Below are 27,481 nucleotides of genomic sequence, written 5' to 3' on the forward strand. Positions count from 1 at the left end.
ACATTCGTCATTATCTTTCACGGAGTATAATGCTTTGATCATTATGCTGTCATATGCGATCATGGACAGATTCAGGGGGTGGGGTCTCCCCCCGTTTCAAAAAGTCTTTCCATCCCTCCCCCCCTTCCCCCCCGGGACCCGAACATTCGAAAAGATAATTTACAACTCATGCAGAGGTCTATGAAACCATTTTTTTATGCATCAAAGTATTTTTTTTTGTTTGTTTTTGGGGAGATGGGGGTGGGGGTGGTGGTGAATATGGACCAATTTTCTTGAGCTCAATCTCCATCAAATATTGGATATGCAGCCAGCGTGAGTAAATATCATTCAGCATGTGACGAGGTCCCAGCGCACGTTACCGGCGAATGATCGACTGAAAAGTTTTCCAGTTGTCGTTTTCTCCGTTTGATTGTGCTCGTCACTATACACAATTGAGGATCTGATAATATTATCGGTTTTACCAGTGTCCCAAATCACGAATTATCTAACACAATTGTTAATTTACCTTTTTGTCATGACGTCTGAAAGTGTACGAGGACTTTTTGAAAATGTCTCAATTTTTCTCCACTTTTAAGGCACAATAAAACAGCCATTTTTTATAAAAGGAAAGTTTTTTTTAAAAAGACTTCAGAAAAAAGACTAAAACAACATTTCAAATGTTTTTATTAATTTTTCTAAGCACAGTCTTCCAGACTGTCATATACATGTGTTTGCAGATTTACAACAAAACATTAACAAATCTTCTCGAATAAATATCTACAAACCGAAATATTTGTGGGATCGAGTACGATATATACACTTTTTGCCATAGTTAATTTTATTCTACCTTGCATGGAATCACCTTGTTTGTCACTCCTACAACAAACAGTTATCACTTAGTATCATGTAAGGTGTTACTTATTCAATTTTATTTATGAACAATTTTATGTCATTGCACATCCGAATATACAAAAAAAAAAAAAAAAAAAAAAAAAAAAAAAAAAAAAATCCATTTATGACGATTAAAAAATCTCGACACATTTTAATCTACTTTCATCTAACATCCACCTGGAATCACTAGGAGTTTCAGAGTTTTTTTTTTTAAGAAACTCATCTCAAATGCTACAGTTTATCATTGAGGAGGTTCTGGCAAGCTAAGAAATCCCATTCCGACTCAAGTTTCAACAAAACTGGCTAGACCTTGGTCCTTAAATCATGACTAGAGTGACATCTGGATTGATTTAAATTACTTGAGTATTTGCACTGCATATGTTGAGGTTATAACGTTGAATTTATGACTTCTACCCTCATCCATGGCCTTGCATTGAGACAGCACTACAATCCCGAAATGTGTAAACTTAGGAGAAACTTAAAAGCTGTTTTAATTCAAAACAAATTTATATTAACTCATCAAATATATCAAGGAAATGAATAATATAAAACTTCTGTTCAGAAAGTTAATAGGTGATTATGTGACATATTTATCACAATATATTTTTGAACATCATCTGAACTCTAACTGAATATATTTCCAATAGTTACAATTGACATATGCTAGTGTACTTACAAAATGCTAAAAAATTTTAAGTAAAATTCATCACTCATAAAAATCTGTTTAACACAGTGTCCACAACTAAATGGAGCAGCCAACTTACATTAATGGTACCTATGGCATCTCTTTTACTCACAGAGACATTTCCTTGATATCAATGATGAATACCAAACCCTAAATTCTTAACTGCTATCTGCTTATTCCAAGACTGGTGTGTTATTGCTAAGATTGATGACCATTTAATGTGGAGACTTACTTATCAATCACTATCAGGTATAATATCAGACTACATGTAATATTAATACCAGAACACAATGATGAATCTGCACTGCCCTTAGCAAAACATTGCCGATATTCTTTACGTTGTGAAATTCAACAACTTATTCACACATGATATGAAATAACACAATCCCAGAGTAAATATATTGCTTCCAATTAAGCCCTATGATGAGCTCTGTATCTGTAGCAGTTATCTAGTTATTACAACAGCAGTACCTCACTACCATCAGCTATAGAATATATTTTACCAAGCGTCTTATTAGTGGATTTTTGGTTTCAGTGCACATTTTGTCCCCAAGACAGTAGATGTAAAAAGCTGAATACTCTCAGAGTGAGAACAAGAGGTTTTTCAAAGGACAGCCAAGATCTCATTGTTGACCAAAAATATGAATATAATGCCAACAGAAAACTATACTTTTTATATTCTTATCAATACCAACATTTCTCTACATTACTGAAAAGCATAAAATGTCAAATCACTTTTATCTTGCTTTGTGGCTCCATCTAGTAGTAAATCTGCAAAGTCACTTAATTATAGGCTATGCAGCTTTTGAGCAATATCAAAATAACCAAAAAGATAATATAATGGAAAATAACAACCACTATAATATGATAAATTGAATGAAATACAATGATTTTTAATCAAAATATTTAGTAAGACATTCACAAATATTTGTTTCCATAATGTATATGAAACACAAAATTGACTAACTTTTGACTAACTTTTTTCATTCTCCTGTCAATTTGAAATTAATAGTACAGAAGAAGGAAATATCTGCATATAATGGACTTGAGCGTTAAAACTAATTAAAAATACAATTATCCAGACATTTAGAGCCCAAATAAATGTCTAGTGAAAAATGTGCAAGTGTTGGCAGTTCGAAAACCTAACCATAAACTCTTAGGGCGTATTCCCAGACATTTAGATCGATCTATCCCCGTGGGGAGTCTCACTAGATTACTGTCAGATAATCTGGCTTAAATGTCCGTCCCCCCTACTACAAGCTGTAAGGATGTAATTAACTTTCGTGCCCGCTCGGCTGACAGCTATTTAGCATGAACCCCCAGGGAGTTAGGTCGATCTAGTTTGGATCGATCTAATCTCTGGGAATGGGGTCTTAGACTATATCCTGGTCTAAACCAAGTTTGTTTAAACTTTGTTCATAATGAAAGATGTTTTTATAAACAATGTAAACAAACTCTACAACAAAATTTCAAGATCTGGTTTTCATTTGACAAAAGCACCCAAGCAGTTATCAAAGAAGTCAGCAGTTGCAAAAGTTTCAAACACAATTTATCATACATGAAGCTCTTGAGGATCTTTCCTCAAATATTCAGTTTCTCCATCAAAGCCAAAAATCATCAAATAATCTATGAAAGACTTTAGTTAGAAAAGTCACATTAAATACACAAAATATTAAGAAAAGCCACCAGCTTATAAGTGAAAGACTTCAATTTGTCAAGTTTCAAAGAGATCTTAATAAAAATTATGTAAATTTATCAAAGTTGTAAGTGACCCTTTTCAAAAGACACCAGTTGAAATGATCAATAGGAACTCTATCAGGATATTCAAAGAAATTAGAAAAAAAAAAAAAGAATAATTCACTGAACCAAGGCAAGTTTATACAGGAATGGCAATAGTTACATGTAGATATATGTATAAATGCAGCTGCCAACAGGTACCATCAGCCTTCTGTGCTGATAGTCTTCAATCCATTCTACAGAAGTAAATCATCCACGTCATAATTATATATATATATATATATATAAAACAGTCCTTCCATAGGCCGAGTCTTCCTCAATCAATACAGAAAACACACCGTTAATTTTATAATATATGACAAAACCTTTTAAAGTTTCTGAGGGTTTTCCAGAACGGTTTTGTCCTTTACCAACTGCCTGTCCAAAGGCTCACTGATTTTCAAAGTTTAGCATACGACACAATTGCAGTTGTGCCAGCAATTATTTTTTCCAATTATAAAGGGACTGAAAACATAAAGTATGTGGTCCCACAAAAAAGTTATCAGCTAGGTAGTCACTGCTGCCAGAGGTAGTCTCCAGCCCCTTATAATAAGGCATATGTTACAAGCATCCAATCCAATATGTTATTGCTAGAGTCTATCATCTTGCTTGAGGATCCCACATTGTGATTATGCCCATTCACATACCCATGAGTTCTTTTGGTCATATGTTCCACCTTAGACTAGTCTTTTGGGGGCAAAGGTGGCACATTTAGTTCCATGGTACACATGCAGCCAGTGTTACCAACTTTTAAACATTTCATTGTTGAAAAGATGCTGAAACATCTCTTCCAAAAACTTCTTGTTTCTGGACCACGTGATACTGTCACACCCAGGAATTTCATTGCCAGGGAGTTATCACTGTGCAGAGCTGGTAATAGTTCTAGTGTCCAATAAGCTCTTCTTGCCAACAGCGCCACCTTTTTATGACATAATTACTTCCCACTGTGCTTTGCATTATGTGGAGCACAGAACCAGTGGCGTTATTGTACATATGTGGCTGGAAAAATGCCCACTTGTCCATTGAGTTCACCCTGCCACCATCCATCATCTTGTTTGTGGTACACATTAATTGTGTCACCTTGAAAATAGAAATAAAACAGCATATATAAAGATTTTAAAATACTACAATGATTAAAAAAATTAATATGAATGAAAATATTTAAGAAAAAAAGATATCAGTTATGAGAAGTTTATTGAGAACTTCTCCAAGATTAATTTGATTACAAGAACAGTAATGGTTAAATGTCCAGACACAGAACCATTAAATGTACCATTAAAATGCCAATAGCCAATCATTTACCAGAGGGAAAATATATGAGATAAAAATGCCAGTTGTAACAGTTAAATGAGAATGTGTTCATATGAGTATTGTGAATACCAGTGTTTTAAGACATTTTCAAAACACAATTTCATGACACTTTGTCAATGGGCAAAATACAAAGTTAACATTAATGAAGTTGAAGTAAATATTCCTCTTGCTTTAGTTCAGCATCTTGTTTGAGGCATATTTTGTGTCACTACTGTAAATATGTACTGTAAATGCATGAGATTCTATTATGTTAATGAGATTTTCTGTTATAAATAAATAGCTGAACTAATTTAAATAATAATTATAATAATTAACACACTACCTGGTCTAATGGTAAGCTCATCACTCATGTTGGCTTGGTATTCATAGATAGCCTGACACGTGCATAACACTGTGGCATTGGTATTGTAATCATCAAATTCATCATCATCTACAACAAAAATATTCTGTTACAAACAACTGTCATTGGCAAAAATGAAATATCAACAAAAATAGCAAATACAAAAATTAATTTTTCACTATCATCTCCAGTGCATGAACAGCAAAGAAATTAACTAATATTGTAGCCAGAATAAATATCAAATATTTGACATGTACAAAGTAAAGATATTCAAAAACATGTCAACCTGTTTGGAAACATGATACCTGAATAATGATATGGTGTTTCTTGTTTTGAGCATATCTGCAAGAGCATAAGGCAAATCCATACTGTCTTGCTTTGTGGCTCCATCTAGGAATAAATCCCCAAAGTCACATTATTCACGAACAGCTATCAAAAACAACATGTTAAACTCACCAAAGTCTCCATAGGAATGTCTGTCATCATGGCCCCCGTCTGCAGACCCCCTGCCGTGACCCTGTAAGGAGAGGTCAAGGTCAGGTGCTCCCTCCATTGCTATCGAGGCTGGCAGCCGCAACACACTGCAGTTCTGACCCTAGAGATTAACAAATGTACAAATTTACAAAGAATCAGGTGGATTCATCTGTACGGTAGCTGGTTTCATAGAGCCACTGTAAGATAACAGTTGTCACTGCAATGTTGTTCTCTAGTAAGTTACAACCTTAAAAATTGAATTACTGACCAGTCCAAGTAATCAGATATATCTGACTAGCTAAAACAGGCTTTGTGAATCCAGAAATTGGTGTGTGTGTGTGTGCGTTAGTTCCATCTTTTCTTTGTGCTCAGTTTTAACATATATATGCAAATTAGAACAAATGATGCGAGAAAAAAGCTCAGTTCTGACTTCTCGAATGTTTCTTTTCCCACAATTATCTATGCCAATATACTCATGCATATACATGCTCTTAAACATTCTGGGATAAAATACTCAACTTGGGTTTGCATTTTTGAATTTTACAAAAGTGAAAACAACATATTTGTTTTATGCAAATGCCGGCAAAGAAAATTCACAAGAACTCAAGATATACGTGACATCACTATCTTAACGTAAAAAAAGAAAAAAAATCATACACACTATAAAAGAAATTCAGTGAAAACAGAAAGCATATTTCACAAAATATTGCCATCTACAGATATTCTACCATGTGTCTCTCTCTCTCTTATTTTTATTTTATTTTATTTTTTTTACATTTTAAGCAGGTCTGTGAAAGATGCTCTCAACAGAACAACAATAATTATTTCAATAACATTATAACACTCAAGTTGAAATCACAGTTTCACTTGAATAAACCTGAGAAATGTGACAACATAAAAGTTAATATAATTTGCAGAGGTTATTTTACTCGCCATTAATTTAGTAGTATGAGCCATCCACTGGGTAAAAGCATGAGTTAACAATGTTCCCTTGAAATACATCACATATATATACATGTACAAGTATATTCATGATAGTAAAGACCAAATGAACATGAAAGCTGATATAATATTAATCAGTTACTTTCTTTTGTTCTTCTTCATATTCTCCTTCTTATTTATTTATTCTTATTAATTTTTTTTTTTTTTTTTTTTTTTTTTGGAGGAGGGGGGGGGGGGGTCACTAGGGGGTGGTGGAAGGAAGGTTATATTTTTTACTTAGGCATTCCAAGGAAATAATTTAAAAAATATAACACACTAGTGTGAGGGGGGAAAGAAAAGCTTTGGTGGGAGCATACTACTAAAAACCAAGGTAATACGTAATATTCACTGCAACCTACCACTGACTTAAATAAAGAAAAAAAAATGTAAGAAATAATTTTTAGAAATCAATGAAAAATACAATGCTCTCACGGCCTTTGTTAACACTTACAAGTGGTCTTTTTCGCAAGGTAAGCTTTTTTGACTTCAGGAAAATGAAACCATGACAAACATTTAATTAATAGTGAGAAAAAATCTAGTTAAGTATTTCAAATGGGTAAAAATAAAACACCTGTCATTTGCTTATATTAAGACAAATAAAATAAATAACTTGTTAGCAATGATAAGCATAATGTATGTGGTTGGTCTCCATTTAGTTGTAACAAGTAATTTAGCTTTGTGAAAAAAAAATAATAAAAAATGCTCATGTTAAAAGAAGCCTGCCAATATGCAACACATTCTCTACATCACTTTTATTTTTGTTATGAATTTTTCAATGCTCAAAATGACAATTAGCAAACTTCTTTACATTACTGACAGCTTTCATTCCAAAAACTATAATTTGATAAAATGGTTGCTATGTATATACGTACATTGTACAAGTCTAGCCCAATACACAAGCAGCAACAAGCAGCATAAACATCCTGACCAGGTTATAAATACATAATATATATAACTAACACCAAAATCACCAACATAAACCATAGACTCACATACATGTAATTTGTGACCATGGCCATGGCCATTCTGAAAGAAACAGGATTTAAATCATAGACAGAACATATGACAAGTGCAACCTGCATTCAGTATTTTAACACTTCTTAAAAGATATAACCAAATCTTTTTTAAATATTTGGGGTCTTATTATGAGCCCATTATCAGAAAGGCAACTTAGCCCTACCTGGACCCAGATTCATGCCAGGTCCAAAAGATTGTGACACATATTTTGTATGTGGTATCCCCCCCCCCCCCCCCCCCCCCCCCCCCTCCCAGCATCAGATGTAACCGAGAACAATAGGGACATGCTGATAAGACAGAGGAGTTTCTAGTGACCCATAAAACCAAGGGTTTGTATGCCAATCTCATGCAGGCATTTTAATACCAAAAGTCATATTAAAAATAAAAGTCAACACATGCCATGAGGCGCGTGCCATAAAGCACATACTTGATATGCAACAAACCACACGGCTCCTGCAAAAAGTCATGTGACCATGTGATGTCACATGACAAACTTTTAGTATATAATATTGCACACAACTGTTAAACTATTCATAAATGCAAGATTCATGCAGCAAGTCTGGAGGCTGGCAATGCATATATGTCTTTGTACGGATATGTATGAGCTAAAGAGACCAGGGATCACAGGGTCCACAAGAAAAATCTCCCATGTCTTAACAAATAAGGCATCTATAGCCAAAACAGAGAAGTTGGAAGAAAAAAGGAGGTCTACATGTGACATCATGCCAGTTACGGCCCATGCTAACAACTCTAAGTGCTCCTACCAGGGTGTCCGAGAGAAGTTTGCGGAGAAAATGAGGAAACATGTGACGGCCATGTGGCGCCATCTGCACCTCCTGCAGAGACTAAGACGTGACAATAGAAAATGGTCATCAATTCTTGAGGAAGAGACAAGATATACTGGCACAGGATATAAGCCAAAAGTTCTGGTTACTTTCACACAACTAGGTGCAAGTAATATCATATAATATCATGTACTGAGACGTAATGTTTGCACTTGTGAGTTCTTTGCTTAAAACAGTTTAGTTCAAAAAATGTCAGCAGATGTCACCACTAAACATGAGAATAGATGTCAGAACTTAAATTCAAAGCATAGCTGTCTGTTTGAGGATTCAGAGATCTCCATGTAGTTTTGTGTATTTTGAGATCAATTTGGCTAGTTGGTGACAGGTGATTAAAAACATGTGTCTCTAATTTAGAACCAAATTTTTTCTTAACTTGTTTGAACAAACAGATAACATCTCAGTCAAGCTCAGGTGCGAAACACTAATCAGCATAATTTAAGGATTGGTTATATCAAAATACTCACTTATCTGTTACCAGTGTAGACCAAACCTGTGTCCCTTTCTAATTTTTTTAAAACTAATTGTCTACCTCTTTGGTAGATTTATTTCAAGATTCTTTAAGGCATAATCCTACATTTTTCCTTTGTTTTTGCTGGTTCAATATACTAATTAAAAGTATGATCTGGCTAAGGTTTTCAACTTAGCAGGATAAAGACAATCTGTTGGGCATAACTATACATATTAAATATCTACTTGTAAGTGTCCTTACCTGTTTGTCTTTGACTTGTTCAATGTATGGAGCAAACCTGTGATCAGGCTTTGGTTTCCCATTGAGCTGTGCTAAGGCACAGGACACCTTGTAATAACTGGCTTCCAGGAAGTTCAGGGTAGCACTCACCTGGAAATCGACCAAGTTCCATGTACTTATCAAAGTTACAGAAGTGTTTAACTCATTCCTGTTATTCTCTGCAGGATATACTATAATTCGATTAAAATTCATTATGCATCCAATTACAATTTGTTTAAAAGATAAAAAAAAAGAAATAAAAAATATTATAAATTTAAACTGTGAGTCTGACCGAAGGCGTGTTTCCAGTTAAAATGGGCTGACCTAAGATTGTACAGCATATATAGTGTTTAAGTGTAATTTTGGAATTTAATTTATTAAATGGTGAAATTCAATTAAAAAGACTTCTTATTGTAATTAACATTTATCATGAAATTTGTTAAAACATTCTACATTCCACAATGTGTCATCTGAAACACTCTTTGTTTATATAAGTACAATCAGTTCCTGGCCATTCTTACGTTCTTTAATTTTCTTTTAGCATCATCAAGTGCTCCCTGATCGGCAAAGTTGGGCGTATTTTTGTACACATCTAATAACTTCTCTACCCCTGAAATATGTGAATTACATGCCATATCAATTTTAGGAACATCACTATATATGAAACAATATATAAATAATATTAACAGTTAAGTTCAAATAAAAATCATCAAATATTGGTATAACATTATAATTCATCTGTTATAATCAATCAAAATGTATGAATATTGTAAAAATACTATAAAGTCGTCTTTGAGCAAGATGTCACTATATAATTTTGCAAATGTGAAAAGCTTTTAACCTTATAAAGCATCAACATCTATTCAAAATTTACCTTCTCTTCCTTTTTTCTCTCGTTCTACATCTTGTTGTAAATATAATAAGTAGTTGGTTAAAGCCTTCCGTCTTCTCTCTGGGTTCATAGTATTGTTAAAATCTTCTGCCTGTTCATGGGCAAATGAAACAAAATTACAAATTAAAAGCAGGTGGTGACCAACAACAAATGTATCGGCATCTTTCTTCCTCAGTCACTACATTCTACTTACATGCTCTTTTGCCCTTCTCTTTCTCTCTCCCTTTTCTTGTACCTCCCTTCTCTGCCTACTTATCTCTCTCCCCCTATTCTTCCTCTCTCTCTCTCTCTCTCTCTCTCTCTCTCTCTCTCTCTCTCTCTTTTTCCCCTTCTCCTCCCCCTCTCTCACCCCCACCTCTCTCCCCTCCTCTCTTCTCTCCTTCCCCTCTGTCTCCCTCCCTCCCTCCCTCTCTCTCTCTCTCTCCCTCTCTCTCTCTCTCTCTCTCTCTCTCTCTCTGTGTACTCACATAGCTTTCAAATAACAGCTGTTCAGGCTGGTGTGGTCCTGTCCCCTTCTGGTCAACCACTGTGGCAAGGTCTCTCTGGACATCCACCACCAACACAGCTTCACGGAGACGATCACAAATCTGGAAAAATAAAGGAGACATATGTGGGGCAATGAGTGACAAATAAATAAATAAATTTAATAACATAAATTAATCAAATAAATGAAGCTAATAAAAATAATAATGAAAGAAATCTAACAGCTCAGAGACCCACAAGCAATTACTCCGATTGGCTTTTAATGTCAAAACAAGTTTAGTTCATAATAAGCAGAACAATTAATTTCAAGATACATCTGTAGCTGTATCGGTATCTGTTGCTGTTTTCCACTAATAGTTAAGTACTCAATGTTTAGCACAATGTATGAACAACTGGTACACTACTTACTTGTATTAATTTGGGCCCTATTTCAGCTAAGCTATTCTGATATTTTTGTAAATATTCTAACATTTGTGATATCCTTTCCTCTTCTAATTTCTGCATCTGCGAACTGCCCTGTAGAATGTAAATTAAAATATTCAAAATTAATAGAACATATTTTTTTTTTCAGATCAGTAGTTACAGTTGCCATATGGAAAGATACTGTATTAGCAACACAGAATGGTGTGCTGCACTAAGTGAAAAGGGTCATAGTCATCAACAGATTCATAATTTTTTCATGGGTAACAGTCCATATTCATCTCATGGAAAGCAATCCCATGTGTACAAATTAACATGCTGGTATATAGAACTTACATTATAAACCTCTGCCTCCCACTCTTGTCTCGCCACCTCTGCTTTCTGGAAAGACTCGTGGTACTCAGTGTCTGCCTTAGCTAGTGATGTGGAGGCACTCCTACATTTCTTCTCCAGCTAAAACAGCGAGAAACAGCAGGGAGTTGAAGGTTTGAGTTTGCTGATTAGTTCGAAAGTTGAAACAATATGAAAAATTGTGTTTGGTCAAAATGATTAACATGGTCAAAAAAAGTAAAGAAGTATCATACATATATATGCGTGCATATACATATATACAAATTCTGAAAGAAGACAAAGTTTTTGACAAAGAAGCAGGATCTGTGCTGTAAATCTAACTATTACTCAACTGTAGTCCTGTATGTAATACTGACCTTTGTTATATCTTTGTCTGACATTTGCTTGCTTTTCCCAGCCTTGGCGTCCTGTAACTGTTCACTGAGTTTTTCTGTCTCTTTACAGCAGGAGAAGGCATGCTTTCGCATCTAGGAATACATATACAATAAAATCAAAATGTTTACATATCTGAAAAAGGAGTGTACATATAAAAATGTTGCAGAATTTATTGTTGAAAATAAATGGTTGTTAACAAATGTAAAATATCAAACTTGCATTATAGCAAGTTATATCTATTGATGGCTATATTATCGCTATTATCACTACTGATACAGCATATATAATACACACAACAATGATGATAATGGATCTACTTCTACCTTTTGCTCCTCTTCTCTCCTGTTCAGCAGTCCTTTAGCTGCCTTATCTACCATGTTTTCAATCTGCAATTGAGAAAAGTATGGATTTATCCACTTTGCATAATATATATATATATATGTAAAAGTGTGTGTGTGTGTGTGTGTGTGTGTGTGTGTGTGTGTGTGAGAGAGAGAGAGAGAGAAAGAGAGAGAGATGTCAAGCTACCCCATACTTACAGGTTTTCTTATCTTATACTGTGTTTCTGACAGAACTTTCAAAGGTTTGTAGATATCTTCTTGAAAAGATGTGGCTAAACCCCTACAAAAATGGATAAATATATTTCTGAAAATCATTTAGTTTTTGCCCATCATAACACTACATTTTAAAAACAAGATCAAAATCCCTCATATCCTGGCTTAATATTCTCTGCTATCAAAATCCAAAATGTTTTTAGATTCCCCTGAGCTTCAGATCTGATGCAAGTTAGCTCCATTTAATGATTTTTTTTAGCTTTTTATCAAAACTAAAAGCTAGCATAGGGAGTCTCCCATTTATGCCACACTAAATCACATGATCATCAAAACTAGCGATTTATTCTTTTGTAAAATACATGAGCATTATTATAAAATACAAATTTATTGGTTGCATGGGATACATTAGTTTCTAATCTACTGTATTTGGGAAATTTGAAAAAAAAAATGCTGTAACTAGCACACATTGGAGACAGAGACAACCTACCTGTGTAACTCCGCCTCGCTCTCCATCTCGGAGGCTGCTGTTCCCCAGGCTGAGACCATAGTGCTGGAAATAATTATATCGAATATAAAGAGAGGATCAAGATACAGATATCAATTTCTAGTAACTACTAATACATGAAAATAACTGTGACTGGTAAAAATTTAAGTAGGTATCTGGAGGCTCATGCCAATATTGTCATTAAGTTCACTGATCTTTAAAGAAACTAATGTTTTTGCCTTTTCTGTTTTCTTCCATCACTTGTCATTGCTGTAACAGTTATTCAAGATATCCACCCCCTACCTTCCAAAAAAGACTTAACACTTTGAAGGCATTCAATCTTCATAGACATAATGTCTTACTTCAAAAAAGTGACAGCAATTAATTGGGTAACCTCTATTTTCATAGATTATCATAGATTGTCTTTAACAAATTCAAATAAAGAAGAAAAAGAAGCTGAAGTGACCCCCCACATATTCCTTATGAGGAGTGTCTACAGAGGTCATTTAGTCCATACAAATTACAAGGGGCTAATATCTGGGTACATATGGTCAGCCCATTTCTTATCTTGTCAAGTTGTGGCCAGTAAAGTACACACCCTACCCCTCACTGTTATTTAACAAACCCAACAATTTTGGGCTAAGTTTTGCATAAAAATTTTTGTTTAGGTCATGGAGTTCAAAAATTCAGTCAAAAAGATGGTAGAGAAAGAGAGAGAGAGAAGAAGAAGAAGAGAGAGAGAGAGAGAGAGAGAGAGAGAGAGAGAGAGAGAGAGAGAGTACATTCTTTTCTTGTGATTATTACTTTTTTAATATGTAGAAAACTTCAGTTGAATAAAATTTGAAGAGAGAGAAACCACATTCTTTGCTTATGATCATTACAGTTTTACTTTTACTTTTCTTATTTGTGGCTTAAGAAACTCTTGAAAACCAAAAATAGTGTGAAAACCTTTTACTCTACTGTAATCAGATCTTATATCTCTGCCTGTCAGCCATGAATTTTTTTTAATTTGAAAATTGCCAACAGCACTGAAAAGAAACACAAATACAAGTGGTCTGATAACACAATGGGTCGATAAATTGTCTATTTCTATACTTTGTTCTATTTTTGGCACATTACTCAATAAATAATTAAAGGGATAATAACTCTTCGTTTCGGCCAAAAAATGAATTTTCCTGGAGTAAACAACAATTTTCCCATACTTACCAATGGTTAATGAATCCATTTTTACATTCAAAGTTAGTCCCTGTTTTTTTTCTAAAAAGTTTGGTTTTTTGTTAAAATCTCTTAAGAGATTTTAACAGAGTATAGCCATCAATGGAGGTCACGTGGTCTAAAGACAAGCTCAGATATCAGAAAAAATAGCTATAACTGCCTTTTTTGTGGTAAAACAGAATATATTATATTTCTATGAGTTATTCACAATGTTTTTATTGTGAAATATAGATCTCATACGAAGAGTTATTATCCCTTTAAAAACCATTATTCTGCTGATGTACCTGATGTAATACAAAAGCATGTATTCATGAAACACTGGTAGCAAATGTGAAAGTACAAAATTATTTCCTGGTGTGTCATTTTTATACAAACCCTCATTGTGAAAAAGGAAACTAAACACCACTCAACGCTTACACAAACATGACAGTTAACTAAATACTAGACCTACAAACAACAGCAGGTGGTTTAAAAATAAGCAAATAATCTGTCCTACTTAGAGGACAATGGTGTTGGAAGACCTGACTGAGGTCATCAAAATGTGGAGTCATCAAGTGACAATGGGTCTGTTTCACCCTGGCTTTTTGTCCTCCTCATCATCAAAAATAGTAGCCGATTCCTTAACTCACCAAGTGATAACATATCTGTTAGGTCAATAACTGGGTATTTTAGCCTCATTAAAAATTTTAAACTCTATCAATGAAAAAGCTTAGCTAAAAATTGCATAACATTTTATATTTTCTTCTGATAAATCAGTTTGTATTAGTTTAGTTTGTATTATATTAAATTATTCATCATCTGGCAAAAATTTATTCTGATAAAGTGAGTCCCTTTGGTAACTGTTAAGTACTACTCACAGTATGAATAATGACGTCATGGCAATATGACACCTGTATCGTGACACATGCTAAACCAAGAATTTGACTAATTTTTAACAAGGAGAATTAGGCACTGAACCAGCAATTACAAAGATGAGAGGGGAGGGGTCTTTTTCTGAATAAGTGGACCTTTTTATCCCCTTAGTTGACTGAACTTGGGATAACCCCCCCCCCCCCCCTTCTGAAAAACTTAATAGTGAGGGAAAAGAGAAATGTCTTTAAATGATGGACATAGCTTACAACTTCTGTGGCCAGAACATCAGTAAAAATATCTAGTCGAATTTTCATTTACGCATATATGCTATACTATTCTGGGTCATCCTAACTTAGGCACTACAACTATTAATTATTCTAACAACACTAATTTTGCCATTGAATAGGATGGATATGCTTATTTCAAATAAATTGCATCTGACCTCCAAGATGTTAAGATCAATGAGGCTGTCGACCTTCAGCATTTAATTTATATGCAGATCAATATTATGATCTATGAATAAATCATGCCATTATTAGGCTGGTATAAGAGATAAATGTAGTACCAATTTATATGGCAAAATAATATGGGCCCTCTCTAGCCCTGTCTCTCTTGCTCTCTCCCATTTTCTTGTCCTACCTTGCCTACCCCAGTTCTCTCTCTCTCTCTCTCTCTCTCTCTCAATCAGACAGGCATGTCATGGATTCCTGTATCAAGGTATGCTATATTTATGCACAGGCATAGGTGTACCATTCCACCTCCACCAACATCCTCAATTATTTCAAACAAGGGCTTATGCAGCAGTTAACAGCACTCACTAGAGTCCTTGCATAGGATTTATTAACACTTGATTTACTATAGAGGGGTGACAGTGATACTTGTGTACAGCTTAATTAACAGTTGAGTCTGGTACATCACTAGTATGGCTATATAGCCTACTGTGGTTATCCATTAATTTAAGAGACAGGGACTCCAGTAAATGAGAGTTTTTCAATATCTCATTAGATTTTCTGCTTAGGTAAACACTGCTTTAACAAATAAGTCAAAGTCACTTTGTGAAAAACAATGAACTGTTATCAATTTATTCTTTCACTTTGCTTTAGATTTTAATTATTTAGGGGGCATAAGATGGGTCTTTACATTAGAAATGTCTTAGAAAGTTTGCTGGTAATAGCTTTGGAAATGTAGGTGACAGATGACAGGTGACAGATGACAAGTGACCTGTCTGGCAGACACTTACCCTATACAACAGGCACATGCCTTGGTAAGTTTGTTACTCAGTTTGCTAAGAGACTTGGCATAGCTACTCTCTAGCTCAGCTCTGAAAGAGAGAAAAGATTTATAAAACACTTTAGATTGGTCATGAATTCTTGATCATGGTAAAAGATGTGTTCCTGCATGTAATTGTGTGCTCAAGTATTTCTCTCTCTCTCTCTCTCTCTCTCTCTCTCTCTCTCTCTCTCTCTCTCTGTGTGTGTGTGTGTGTGTGTGTGTGTGTGTGTGAATGAGCACATGCTTGTGCATCCATGATCTTAAAAGCCTGCAATCATATCTATGCAAGTATGCTTTTGCTTATAACTGCTGGACATTAACAATCTATCTGTCTGTTACAATTTGCCTTCTGTTAGTCTGTCTGTCAGTCAGTCAATTTCTCATCTCTCCCTCTCTCTCATGGGACTTCATTCCAAGATGTCTTACCTCTCCTGTACAATGGCTGCCACCTCTCGACTAAACTCATTGCCTTGTTTGATGTGTTTCCTAAGTTCTTCAAAGCCATTCAGACCCTAAAATGATAAATCAAAATAGCTTTGTTAGAAAATTCTCTTTTTTCTATTGTGACAAAAAGCCAAATGATCCCCAATACATATTTTACTGTACTAGTACTATCAAAATAAACTATAAATAATTCAAATTCTGTTTAAGTTCAATCATTCAAAAAAATATTTTAAAACCATTTTCCTTATCATAGAAGTTACTGAAATTTTATATTATCATTTCTGATTTTCCATTACCAAAAAAAAAAAAAAAAAAATGTTCCAGACATCATAAAAGTCATATTTTAATCAACGATTAATGCAACCTCCCCATATAAATACAGGTGCCAAGCAAGAGCACTTGGACTATCATAAATAACCACAAATGACCTCAGGAAATACCCTTTAGGACTTAATTCTGACACTTCTATGTGTAAATCAGGCATAGAAAGGAGCCAGTGCTTATATTTTTCCCCCACATCCTGTTCTCAATGTGATTTCTACTCCAATGACCCCATGCAGATTATGCCTACTGGCACTTATTTGTAAACCTAATTTTGGCATAATGTGAGATGAAAAAGAATTTTGCATTTTAACCTTTTTATATGTTCATACAAACACTCATGAATACAAATTTAAAGAAAGGGAAGAGGCCCGGACTTCCCATGCCTATGAACATAGTACAATAATCTTTAGCAATTTAAGTCAATAATTCACTCAGCCAGGCCTATAAATGGAATCTTATGTATAACTGACTGATAGTCGAAGTCTGGATTATAACATGTCTGTAAATTGCCTATATCTATAGTATAAACATTCCAACTAAACTCATATTCTATTAACCCTTAAATGTGCATACACACATTCTTAACCTGTGAAGGTGCATGCACACACACACATACATACACACGCTCTTTTAATGTGCATGCACGCACACTCTGGGGATTCCCATAAATATAAACGCATGCATGTAAATACTTATACATACGCACACACATGAACAACAGACACACAATGAAACTTATCCCGTATCAAAAGTCCGCTCTGATATCATAAAACCAATAAACTATCAATCTCTCTGTACACAGTGTTACAATAGAGCCGAAATCTTTCTCTGTGTAGACATAAGATAACACACGCCATGATATCACCTCAGTCACAAACTTCCTGGTAAACATGCGCCAAAACACTGTCCTCTGATTTAAAGGTACTGCATCTGTTCTAAATAATTAAAGGGATAATAACTCTTCGTATGAGATCTATATTTCACAATAAAAAACATTGTGAATAACTCATAGAAATATAATATATTCTGTTTTACCACAAAAACGGCAGTTATAGCTATTATTCTGATATCTGAGCTTGTCTTTAGACCATGTGACCTCCATTGATGGCTATACTCTGCTAAAATCTCTTAAGAGATTTTAACAAAAAACCAAACTTTTTAGAAAAAAGCCAGGGACTAACTTTGAATGTAAAAATGGATTCATTAACCATTGGTTAGTATGGGAAAATTGTTGTTTACTCCAGGAAAATTCATTTTTTGGCCGAAACGAAGAGTTATTATCACTTTAAATAAATATTTTCACAAGACTATGAACTCTGAAGTTCTGCTGAAAGCATCAAATCTGATAGTCAACTGAGATGAGCCTTACCAAATGTATAGATCTATAAAATAGGCCGTCCCATCTTCACTAGAAACTGACCTTAAATTGCTCCCATTCTAAACAGATCGTGATTATTTTCAGACAGTCACACAATGCACAGAAGTACATATGACCACGCTCGGCTGTCACCTTGATTGGATAGTAAACGATTGTCGTAAAATCGCTAAATGATATTAAAACCGGGTGCATAAACTTGAAAACCACCTACAACAACCTTGGACTGCCACATTAATCCAATACAATGCAAACATAAACTATAACAAGTGGTTAAAGCCTTCAAACCGAATGTCGTAAAGTCCCCATATACCTCCATAGAGACAATAAAATAGAATGAGCTTCTGAAACAAACCTGATCCAGTTCCAACAGAATAATCGAAATAAAATACTGCCGGGCATCGGAGCGGCCTAAAACTTGGCACGCTTACCGCTAATACTGCAGGCTACATCATCCCGTCGCTCGTTTGTAAATTCCGTGCATGGCATACGCACAATCAAACAGTAAAAAACAAATTCTCGGGGTGTCGTTGGCTAGGTCCACGCAACAATCCAATTCAGGAAATGACGTAACCGCAGAGGTCGCATTGTCCAATGGCATGGCTTCTTTTTCGTAATGGTAGGTTTTTTACGTAGAAGTTTAAATGTACGCTACATTAGTTGTGACTTGCAGTTGACATTCACCAATTTTATTCACCAAACGATGCTGTTTTACTTGCAAGCTGCTACTGCTTACCATGCCAATGATTTGATAGTTCAGTTTTGAATTTATTTTAATGCTCCTTTCATGAAAATTTGTAGTGATGTAGATCCTTCAGTTAAATTAAAATACTTGTTCTTCAGTGCTGACTGTATTGACTATTGTGCATTTTGTTTCTGTCAAATGGTTTTGCTATAATTTTGTTTTAATAGATATTTGGTAAGATGCATATATATATTTATTATTATCATTTTTAATTTAATTTAATTTATTTATCTTTTTATTTATTTATTTTATTTTTATTTTTATTTTTTTTTGCAATCCATGATGTATGGGTGGGGGACAGACCATAACTAAATATAAAAATAAATTTGATTCCTTGATATCAAGACAGCACTGGTATTATGACTTTTATTTATGAAGTTTGAAAGAACACAACATTCACAAATGTCTTGAATTATTAAATTTAGTTATACATGCACTGTTTTATCATAGTTCTGTCAATTTTATATGGACTGGCTGGTTTATGGTAGGACGGGTAACTTTCAAGAGTAACCTGTCCTGCTGTCTGGTTGAATTTTAGGAGGAGTTTCCAACCCTGCTATATGCTATGTGTATTCACAGATAATAACACAATATATATATATATATATATATATATATATATATATATATATATATATATATATATAGTACTAACCTGTAACTGCTGATGTCCTGGTATACCCATCATTATTCAGACTAAAACAATCAAACAGTTGATAAAATACAGTCGTGTCCTCAACCAGTACTCCAATAATGACAACTGTATAGATCATGTACTATATATAAACACATACATATAGGTGATACCGAGGGTATGTTAGGTACATGAACAGCCTTCTCTTTTTTTGAAATCCGCAATAACTCGGTGAAGTACCAGCTCTCAGTTTACATATAAATCTGTACTACAATGAACTCTTGTGTCTCCATTGATAAACTTTCTAATCCAGATACATATATCCACTCCTTGGCTGATTACTGCTGCTTATATCTGTATATATACCAATGTACACTTGTGTCTCAATATCAGTTACTAGTAAGAGACTTTCCAATCCAGATATATTCCCATTCCAGTGCTTAGTATAGTGTCATTACATCAGTAATGTGGAGGACATTATCCCAAACAGTCACAGTATCACATAGAATGCCTGACTTGATGATAATCCCATTCAAACTCAAATAAAAAATTTTAAGTTACTAACAATCCTCTCAAAATCTGTCTGGTTCATTCAGCCCTGCTGATCACACTGTATGTGAAGTACATTACTGTCTGTCCAATGAGTTATCTTGCCAAAACCCCTACAATGTCACTTCCTACTTGGTCTATGGTGTAACCATTAACACCATTCTAACCTATCACTTATACATGTGCAGGGCCCAATCCTATCTATGACTAACTTCAATCATGTATGGCTGTACACAAAAGGCTACTTCCTAAAATGTTATTTGTACACGGTAAAGCAATGGAATTGCTACAATCAGTTTTGAAAAACACTTTTATTTAAATGAATTTATTTTGGTGACTCATGTACTACTGGTATATTCTATAGTGAGTCTGTGACTATGATTTAACAAGTGTGATATATGTACATACATTTAAAGGGCATATCTGACCCAATTAAAAAATACAAAGATTAGAACTCAAAATTGTTTACTAGGGATTTTGGCCTTCCAAGAAAAGTGGACTATTAATGGCCTTTACAAGAGGAAGTAATTAATTCATTTAAACTATTTACCCAGAGTCACCTTTTCAATGACAAAGAAGTTAAATTGCAATCTTATGGGCTTCAACAACATATTTTGTGCACTTTCACATGTCAGAAGCAGACAGCCTTAAAACTTGAAATATTTATCATTCTGCCACATACAAAAAAGCCATTATTATTATTATTATTATTATTATTATTATTATAGACATTTGCCATTTACAATTTTTAAGACAAAATTTGGAAAAGAGGAGACATTTTTTCTTAACCTTAATTTTTATCATATTTTTATTTAATTATTTTTCCGGGGGGCGGGGGGGCTAGTATATTATCCTTCCCTAAACCTTACACGTTTAGATTCTCTCAAATTTAAAATGCGTATCTTAGTCCTGCATCTAAATCTGGTGAGACAAGACCCATTTTCAACTAATTTCTATGTGACACATATATGTCTTTGGTATACATGTGCATTCATGTGATCAAGCTGCTCTGTGCCAGTGGAAGTCAGGCCGACTAGAACAATAGCATCATTATACACAAACGGTTCATCACGAAAATGTATCTGTGTCATTTTTTTTTTCTTTTTCGCCTTTCCCATCACTACAGTCAGGTGCTCTATTTCCCTGGGTTTGCCAACACTTTAAAACTTCAACCTATTTTTTTCAACACCAATTAGACAATGCATGCAATGTGGACTGTTAAAAAAGAATACACAATGGTCAGTTTCATGCCGGCCACTATACCCAGTGGTTTATTATTTATCACATACTAGTACCACGCCCAGTCTCTCCAACAATGTACAAATGTCATGCACCATTCTTGAAAAAAAAAAAGGGTAAAAAAACTTCTTGTTTTTGTGTGTTGCTTTTGAATAATAAGTACTGTAATTAATACAAACAGCCACTTTCCAGTCTGGTAAAAATAAATACATATCATTATGTACATTATCTTCAGGAAAAGTCTATAACAAATGTATACATTCTATGCACTTTATTTTCTTCCTTTTCAGGATCCATAATTACTCGACCTGTCCGTCTCAGACCAGATGACCATCATATATGTTATTTATGGACACTGACCATTACAACTGAAAACTGAAAACACAGCTGCACATAGAACTCTTTCTTTTTTAAAAGTATTTCATAACTTGCTGCTCTAATATACAGTTTGTTCTATAAAACATTTGGTCCTAATATCATTAAAAAGTTAATCACTTCATGTTCTTATTTTTCAAAATTTTGGTTCAAATATACGCAAATATAAAATTCCCCATTTTAATGACATAAGGCATCTTGTGCAAACTTGCATAACAATTTTGACTTCTGTTAACTTTTTACATTTCTAAGAAAACTTTGCCAAAGGTTTGCCGAAAGAACTTTTTTCCAATTCAGAACCTTTAAAATTTTGAAGTTTTAAAAAGACACCACTTACCCACTGACACTAAAACACATAGCTTACCCAGGAAATACTAACAAATAAAAGAAAATTACTGCAGAGAGAGAGAGAGAGAGAGATCCCACCCTGAAAACGCCCAGCCACCTATCTGCAATCTGGACCAGTTGTGTACAAGACTGCACCCTATAATTACTGAAGATACCATCTTGCTGCAGCAAATTGTCTGACTGAGGTAATGTATATATTGGGGCACCAGTAAATATGGTCATTTCTTGTGCCAATTTCTGAATGTTTGAATAAACAAATCTCTACAAAGACAACTTTGATTTGAATTCTTGAAAATTTCATTAGCAAATTTAATGCTGGACATGGCTCTGAAATCAACTCAGAATTTTTTAGTTAGATATACAATTTTCTCTAAAATTTGATTAACCAGTAGGGATCAGGTAATTATTATTATTATTATTAATGCTAAATAACTGAATGAATAAAAGATCAGCAATATTTGAAACACTACACCGGTAGTCTGGTATCAAGATTGTCCACCCACAGTTCACCTCCAGATATATTAGATGTATTAGATGTAACAACTGACTCACAGTGCTTCACAAGTACTTCTACACCAGAAGATGATTGCATATTGTCACCTGTCTTGGAGTGCCTTACCCCATGCTTCTATTAATATACTAGTACCTTGGCAAAAGGACATTATTTGGTTACTGATTACCTGCTTGACAAGTGCAATTAAGGGGACATTACACCCTTAATGAGCAAGATGAGATAATCTCTCTCTCTCTCTCTTAAACACACACAAACACTCACACACACACGGTCGTGCATGTACACACACACACACACACATGCACATATACCAAAACATACTGAAGTGACTGTTTAAATTCTCTGAAGTCCCAAAGTTCTATCATTCCTGTCTACTGGTCTATGTGTTGCCCTATGAAGTAACCCAGACACCCATTATGATATATTGTGACTGTCACCAGTGGTCTATCCTGCCCTGTTCTGTGTGACTCAGTCCACCATTATACATAATACAACTCAACCAGAGATGCGCAGTGTTGGTCTACATCAACCACAAATAGACCATCAGGGTGTATTACACTGTGGGAACAGTGCTTCAAAATCTATCCTTATATTTTATATCGATTATATTAGACAACCATGCTATTTATCTGTTTTTGATACTAAATCACTCTATTATTTGTGGCTAATTTTTGTTCACCCTCCAAAAAAAAGCAAAATTATGTTTAGAGAATCCTATGCACCCATCCGTTTTTATCTTCCTTCTTCTTGCCAGGAACATACGCACACATGCAGGTGTGCAAACACAATGCACACAGACACGAACAATAACACACACACTAGTAACACCACACAACTAACAAACATATTTACTGTTACAAAACAATGTTTTATATGCATGTGAACACTCTTGAAACACACACACTCACACAAGCAAACCTATGCAACTGCTATGTACCATTAGATATATTTTATGATAGACAGGCAGCTGGCAGAGCATGCAGGTGTGTGTGTGCTGTGTGTTAACTCATTACCACTGATGCTAAAACAACATTGAACAGCCCACATCATATCCGAGTACATAAGAAACAGTGGAACATCACTAGGTGATAGGAACCTTCTAAACGGTCAACTGAATTAAGACTCATCACAGATGATACATTTGAATAAAATAATTATTTAAGTTGTACAAATACGTCGGTAGTGTGTGTGTGTGTGTGTGTGTGCGCGCGCACGTGTGTGCATGCACATGTATGCATGAACATATGTTTGAATGTGTCTTCATCTATATGCTCAAGGATCCGTTTGTACAGACACACATCAGACATCTGGGAGATTGCATCTCCATGCCTTTGTCTGTACAGTACGTCTTTGCATGCTGGAACCGATATATACCAGTTAGTGGCCTAAGAAAATGTCCTCATATTAAACTGATTCAGAGTTCTACCTATGGCTGTTTAACTGTCCACACACTTGACCAAACCCTTACCTGTAGTGCATCCGTGGGAAGCTCCACACTGTTAAATCTTTGGAAAAAAGACTCCCTCCTTTTCATAGTCGAAGTCATGATTGTAGATACATATATCTATATACCAGACAGGGAGATCCTAAGTGCTAAGGTATGTTTATAATGAAGGTTATTTTCCTTTTCTTTTTTTTTTCCTTACAGATATGTATCTTGTGTGAGTAAGCAGCTAAGATGTTGTTTGTGTTTTCCTATTAACCCTGAGAGACAAATGCAGAGGAGGAGCTTAATCTGTTCTTCCTTCCTTCTAGTACACAGTGTGTCAAATGTTCATGACTGAGTACCATTTGTTACTCCAAACGTAATCTGTTTTCTCTTCAACTTGATCCACTTGAAATGGGTTTTTAATAGCTCTTACAATACCAGACAAATAAATAATAATAATAATGCAGGTCTTTGTATTGTTTTTGCTTTTGACAAAGAGATAAAATTCTCTAGCTGTTTCAATTTTCTTCTTGAAAGAAGCGAATAGGATTCAGAATTACGCCCAATTATGCACAAATCAGAAAGTAAAAAATCCCTCAGCATGTGAAAAGAAAGCTCTAAGAAGCTGCTAAGTTATCTCAGTTGGAAGTCATCCTGAATGAGGTGAAACATACTACACTGTACAACATCATAAAAACCCTTATTCCACTTTGCTTCATAAAGCACTATACCTCTCTTACATTCAAATAGCAAGGGTGGTGATGTAAGAAGAGAAGGGCTAGTTTTCATTCACTAAAATGAGTCTTTAATGATATAAATCCTCACTCAGGCAAACCTAGTTCATCTATACTGCATGGCAGGCATCTGGAGACCCATATATCAGGGGCGGATTTAGGCCGTCTTCTGGGTCTCCTGGAAGACGGTCAGATTTTCAAATTTACATTGTCAGCCATCTAATGTTTTCTGTCGGAAGACGGTCAAAAATGGAAGATGGATCAACAAAGAAAATTTGGAAGACTGTCAAAAAATATCTCTGGATCCGCCCCTGTATATCATAGTTATCTTTGATATGAACCAGAAGTTCATAAGGATGTACTAGTCCTGATGTCCTCCGGGAGTGGTATATATTCCTCTGGCAGATTGATTTCCTTTCTAATAAAAAAAAACGATCATCTGAGACATATACTAATATATACTAGACAGTGGGAAATTGTTCCTTGTTCATAGAGATGCAGTTTTCCAAGTATCTTTCTGAAGACATGAAATATTCAACTCCAGTCCTTTATTATTGGCTATTTCTGAGAGCCCTTGCCATCATAAAACAGTGAAGTAAGAAGATTGAAATTTCTGCTCTGTTCCTCGATGAAAACTACACTACAACATTTTGCCACATCAGACATTCACCCCCAGCTTGTGCAAAGTGAAATTTTCTTAATCCTGTCAATTTTTTCTTATCTTCACTTCATCAATTCATGCTGCAAACAATGAAAACTGATATAATTTCCAAGAATTTCCCAAGAGATGACGCAGAATCCAAATAACCTTAGGCTCCAAGTACTCTGCTTTGCTATTTATTCACTATTCACTGATCCTGAGCGACTCCACAGGGATGGCAAATGTTTGCCTCTAAAATTTACGTCTTCTCAGTCTTCTGTGTTAAGAAAAATCTACAAATCCATATCAAAAACTACCAAGCATCCAGTAGCTCTTCATTTCCTTTTCTTCATTTGGAAACAATTTGCATTTTCATACACCCTCCAAATATTCTGTCTCTCTCTCCCTTTCTCTCTACATGTAATATTATTATATTAGCTGCCTCCACATTATTTGGAAGGTGAACTATTTGGCAAGACCTCACTCTAGTACCCTGGTGCTATGTGAACACCTGGCTGACGCTCAATCATAACACACGAGGTATTATCATTAATATAAGCTCTGTAGAAAAAACAAAGATGTTATCATCTCCCTGCTAGTTCCTGTGGTCAACGTTTGTGATCCTACATGTAAGTCCACTGCCAGATGTTCTGGAGATTTCAGAAATATGTGTCATTGAAAGTCTGTTAAATCTGTTAACACTGATGGAATAATATTTGTATCGTTTTGAAGTACTTCTCAACAGTCCTATGAGAGGTAATTGCGCAACCTAAAAGCCTGGAAAAACTCCAGTGTCGGAAATGGTTTTTGGTGTTTGTTTCTTAAGAGGAAATGTTCACACTCTTTTCTTGAAGGTTTTTTCCAATAAGTTTGCAATTAAGTTATTAAGTCAAAAGCACATTGTCTAAAAGAATTTTTTTTCATTCACTTTTGTGACGAAAAAAAAAAATATCCACCTGTATTAGCTATCTTCTTGTATGATAAAATATGTTCAATCTGATCCTTGACTTTCTTCTAGATGCAATGATTAATGCTTGAATAAGAAATCATATAAAGCCACAATTATGTAGATCCTTGTTACACTTTCATTTCCGTTACAAGCAAAATATCCCACAGAAGATTAAGTCTTTCAAAAAAAAAAAAAAATGTCCCAGCCAACAATTAACAGTCAAAAAATAAAACTTAATCAGCAAACCATTAAAATCCATGCTCTGCGACCAACTTCAGACCAGTTAATGGTCAGTACATGTCCACAAATCTACTGTATTTGACCACTGGTCACAACACCTGTCCTTTCACTATCTGTCCCCTATCTATGTACCTGCTGCAATCTGTCCACTCTATATTCATGGTGCATTAGTATTAGTTCATCTGCAGACAGCTTGTAACTAACGCCCTCTAGTGACAGATCTGCTTCATCAAGACAATCCAACCCAAAACCTTGTATACAGATTTGGGGACCTGTTTCATCAAGTATATGGCAGTCTGTTGGGCACTGGTCATTTAAAAAGTTAATGAAGTTAAGAAATGAATGGATATCATATAATCTTGCCTACTTACAAATTCTAACTATAAGCAACTACTGACTAAAAGACAAATTGTCCTTAATAAAACAGAAAATCATCTTATTAAGTAAATTTAAGATATTCTAGTACATGTAAAACAGATAATTAATACATAAGCAGATACAGATGAAAACCTTTTTTGCAAGTGGAAGTGCTACCAGTGTCAATGACATCTTGTCCATTAAATCAGGTAGACTGCCAAAACTTTCACAACCATCTCTGCTGTTCATCTTCAATGGAATAGTACACACCCTAGTTATCGAGTTCAAACTCATTTAAAGAGTACCAAAATAGACATCACATACACTTTTTAAAATGGTCTCTCTTTATCTCACCATAAACTTTAACTGTTTAATTCTGTAACTTTGCAGTATGATTTTCATATCATATTCTGGGTGATGTTTTTATGCAATAAAGAAAATGTTGATTACTAGTAATCTTTCAATTGATAGATAGTGGTAGTGTTCCTTACTAAAATTAGAAGTATTTACTTATTTAAATTATTATTATGCAAGTTTAATGCTTTTATCCTTTTTTTATAAAAAAAAAATGAAATAGAAAGATTTAACGACAGGGGAAAAAACAGCATAGAAAGCAAAAAAATCTTATGTCCAAAATTACACATCAAGAACAGTGCCATAT

The 27,481-nt window shown here is 34.7% G+C and overlaps 1 protein-coding gene across 7 annotated transcripts in view; it reads right to left on the bottom strand.

The window, feature by feature from the left end:
- Positions 1 to 646: 646 nt before the first annotated feature.
- The window catches only part of LOC106164098 (nostrin-like), a 44,735-nt gene continuing 17,900 nt past the window's right edge, over positions 647 to 27,481 (bottom strand). For 2 of the 7 annotated variants that reach the window (XM_087013387.1, XM_087013381.1), the window contains exons 2-18: positions 16,351 to 16,436; positions 15,893 to 15,973; positions 12,589 to 12,651; positions 12,087 to 12,168; positions 11,871 to 11,933; positions 11,529 to 11,639; positions 11,158 to 11,274; positions 10,810 to 10,917; positions 10,386 to 10,505; positions 9,901 to 10,009; positions 9,548 to 9,636; positions 9,009 to 9,137; positions 8,219 to 8,299; positions 7,434 to 7,463; positions 5,439 to 5,577; positions 4,965 to 5,072; positions 647 to 4,411 (exon numbers count right to left, since the gene is read on the bottom strand). In XM_087013387.1, the coding sequence (XP_086869513.1) occupies positions 4,314 to 4,411; positions 4,965 to 5,072; positions 5,439 to 5,577; positions 7,434 to 7,463; positions 8,219 to 8,299; positions 9,009 to 9,137; positions 9,548 to 9,636; positions 9,901 to 10,009; positions 10,386 to 10,505; positions 10,810 to 10,917; positions 11,158 to 11,274; positions 11,529 to 11,639; positions 11,871 to 11,933; positions 12,087 to 12,168; positions 12,589 to 12,651; positions 15,893 to 15,973; positions 16,351 to 16,436 (1,614 nt within the window). In that variant the 3' untranslated portion in view covers positions 647 to 4,313. Of the gene's footprint in view, positions 4,412 to 4,964; positions 5,073 to 5,438; positions 5,578 to 7,433; positions 7,464 to 8,218; positions 8,300 to 9,008; positions 9,138 to 9,547; positions 9,637 to 9,900; positions 10,010 to 10,385; positions 10,506 to 10,809; positions 10,918 to 11,157; positions 11,275 to 11,528; positions 11,640 to 11,870; positions 11,934 to 12,086; positions 12,169 to 12,588; positions 12,652 to 15,892; positions 15,974 to 16,350; positions 16,437 to 19,467; positions 20,274 to 23,939; positions 24,767 to 27,481 lie in introns of those variants that run through there. The other 5 variants (XM_087013383.1, XM_087013386.1, XM_087013382.1 and 2 more) reach the window with 5 other exon arrangements.

The sequence above is a fragment of the Lingula anatina genome, chromosome 5 (genome assembly GCF_051362555.1).
Source record: "Lingula anatina isolate TDL-2025a chromosome 5, LinAna3.0, whole genome shotgun sequence".
In the NCBI taxonomy this organism is placed as follows: Eukaryota; Metazoa; Brachiopoda; class Lingulata; order Lingulida; family Lingulidae; genus Lingula; species Lingula anatina.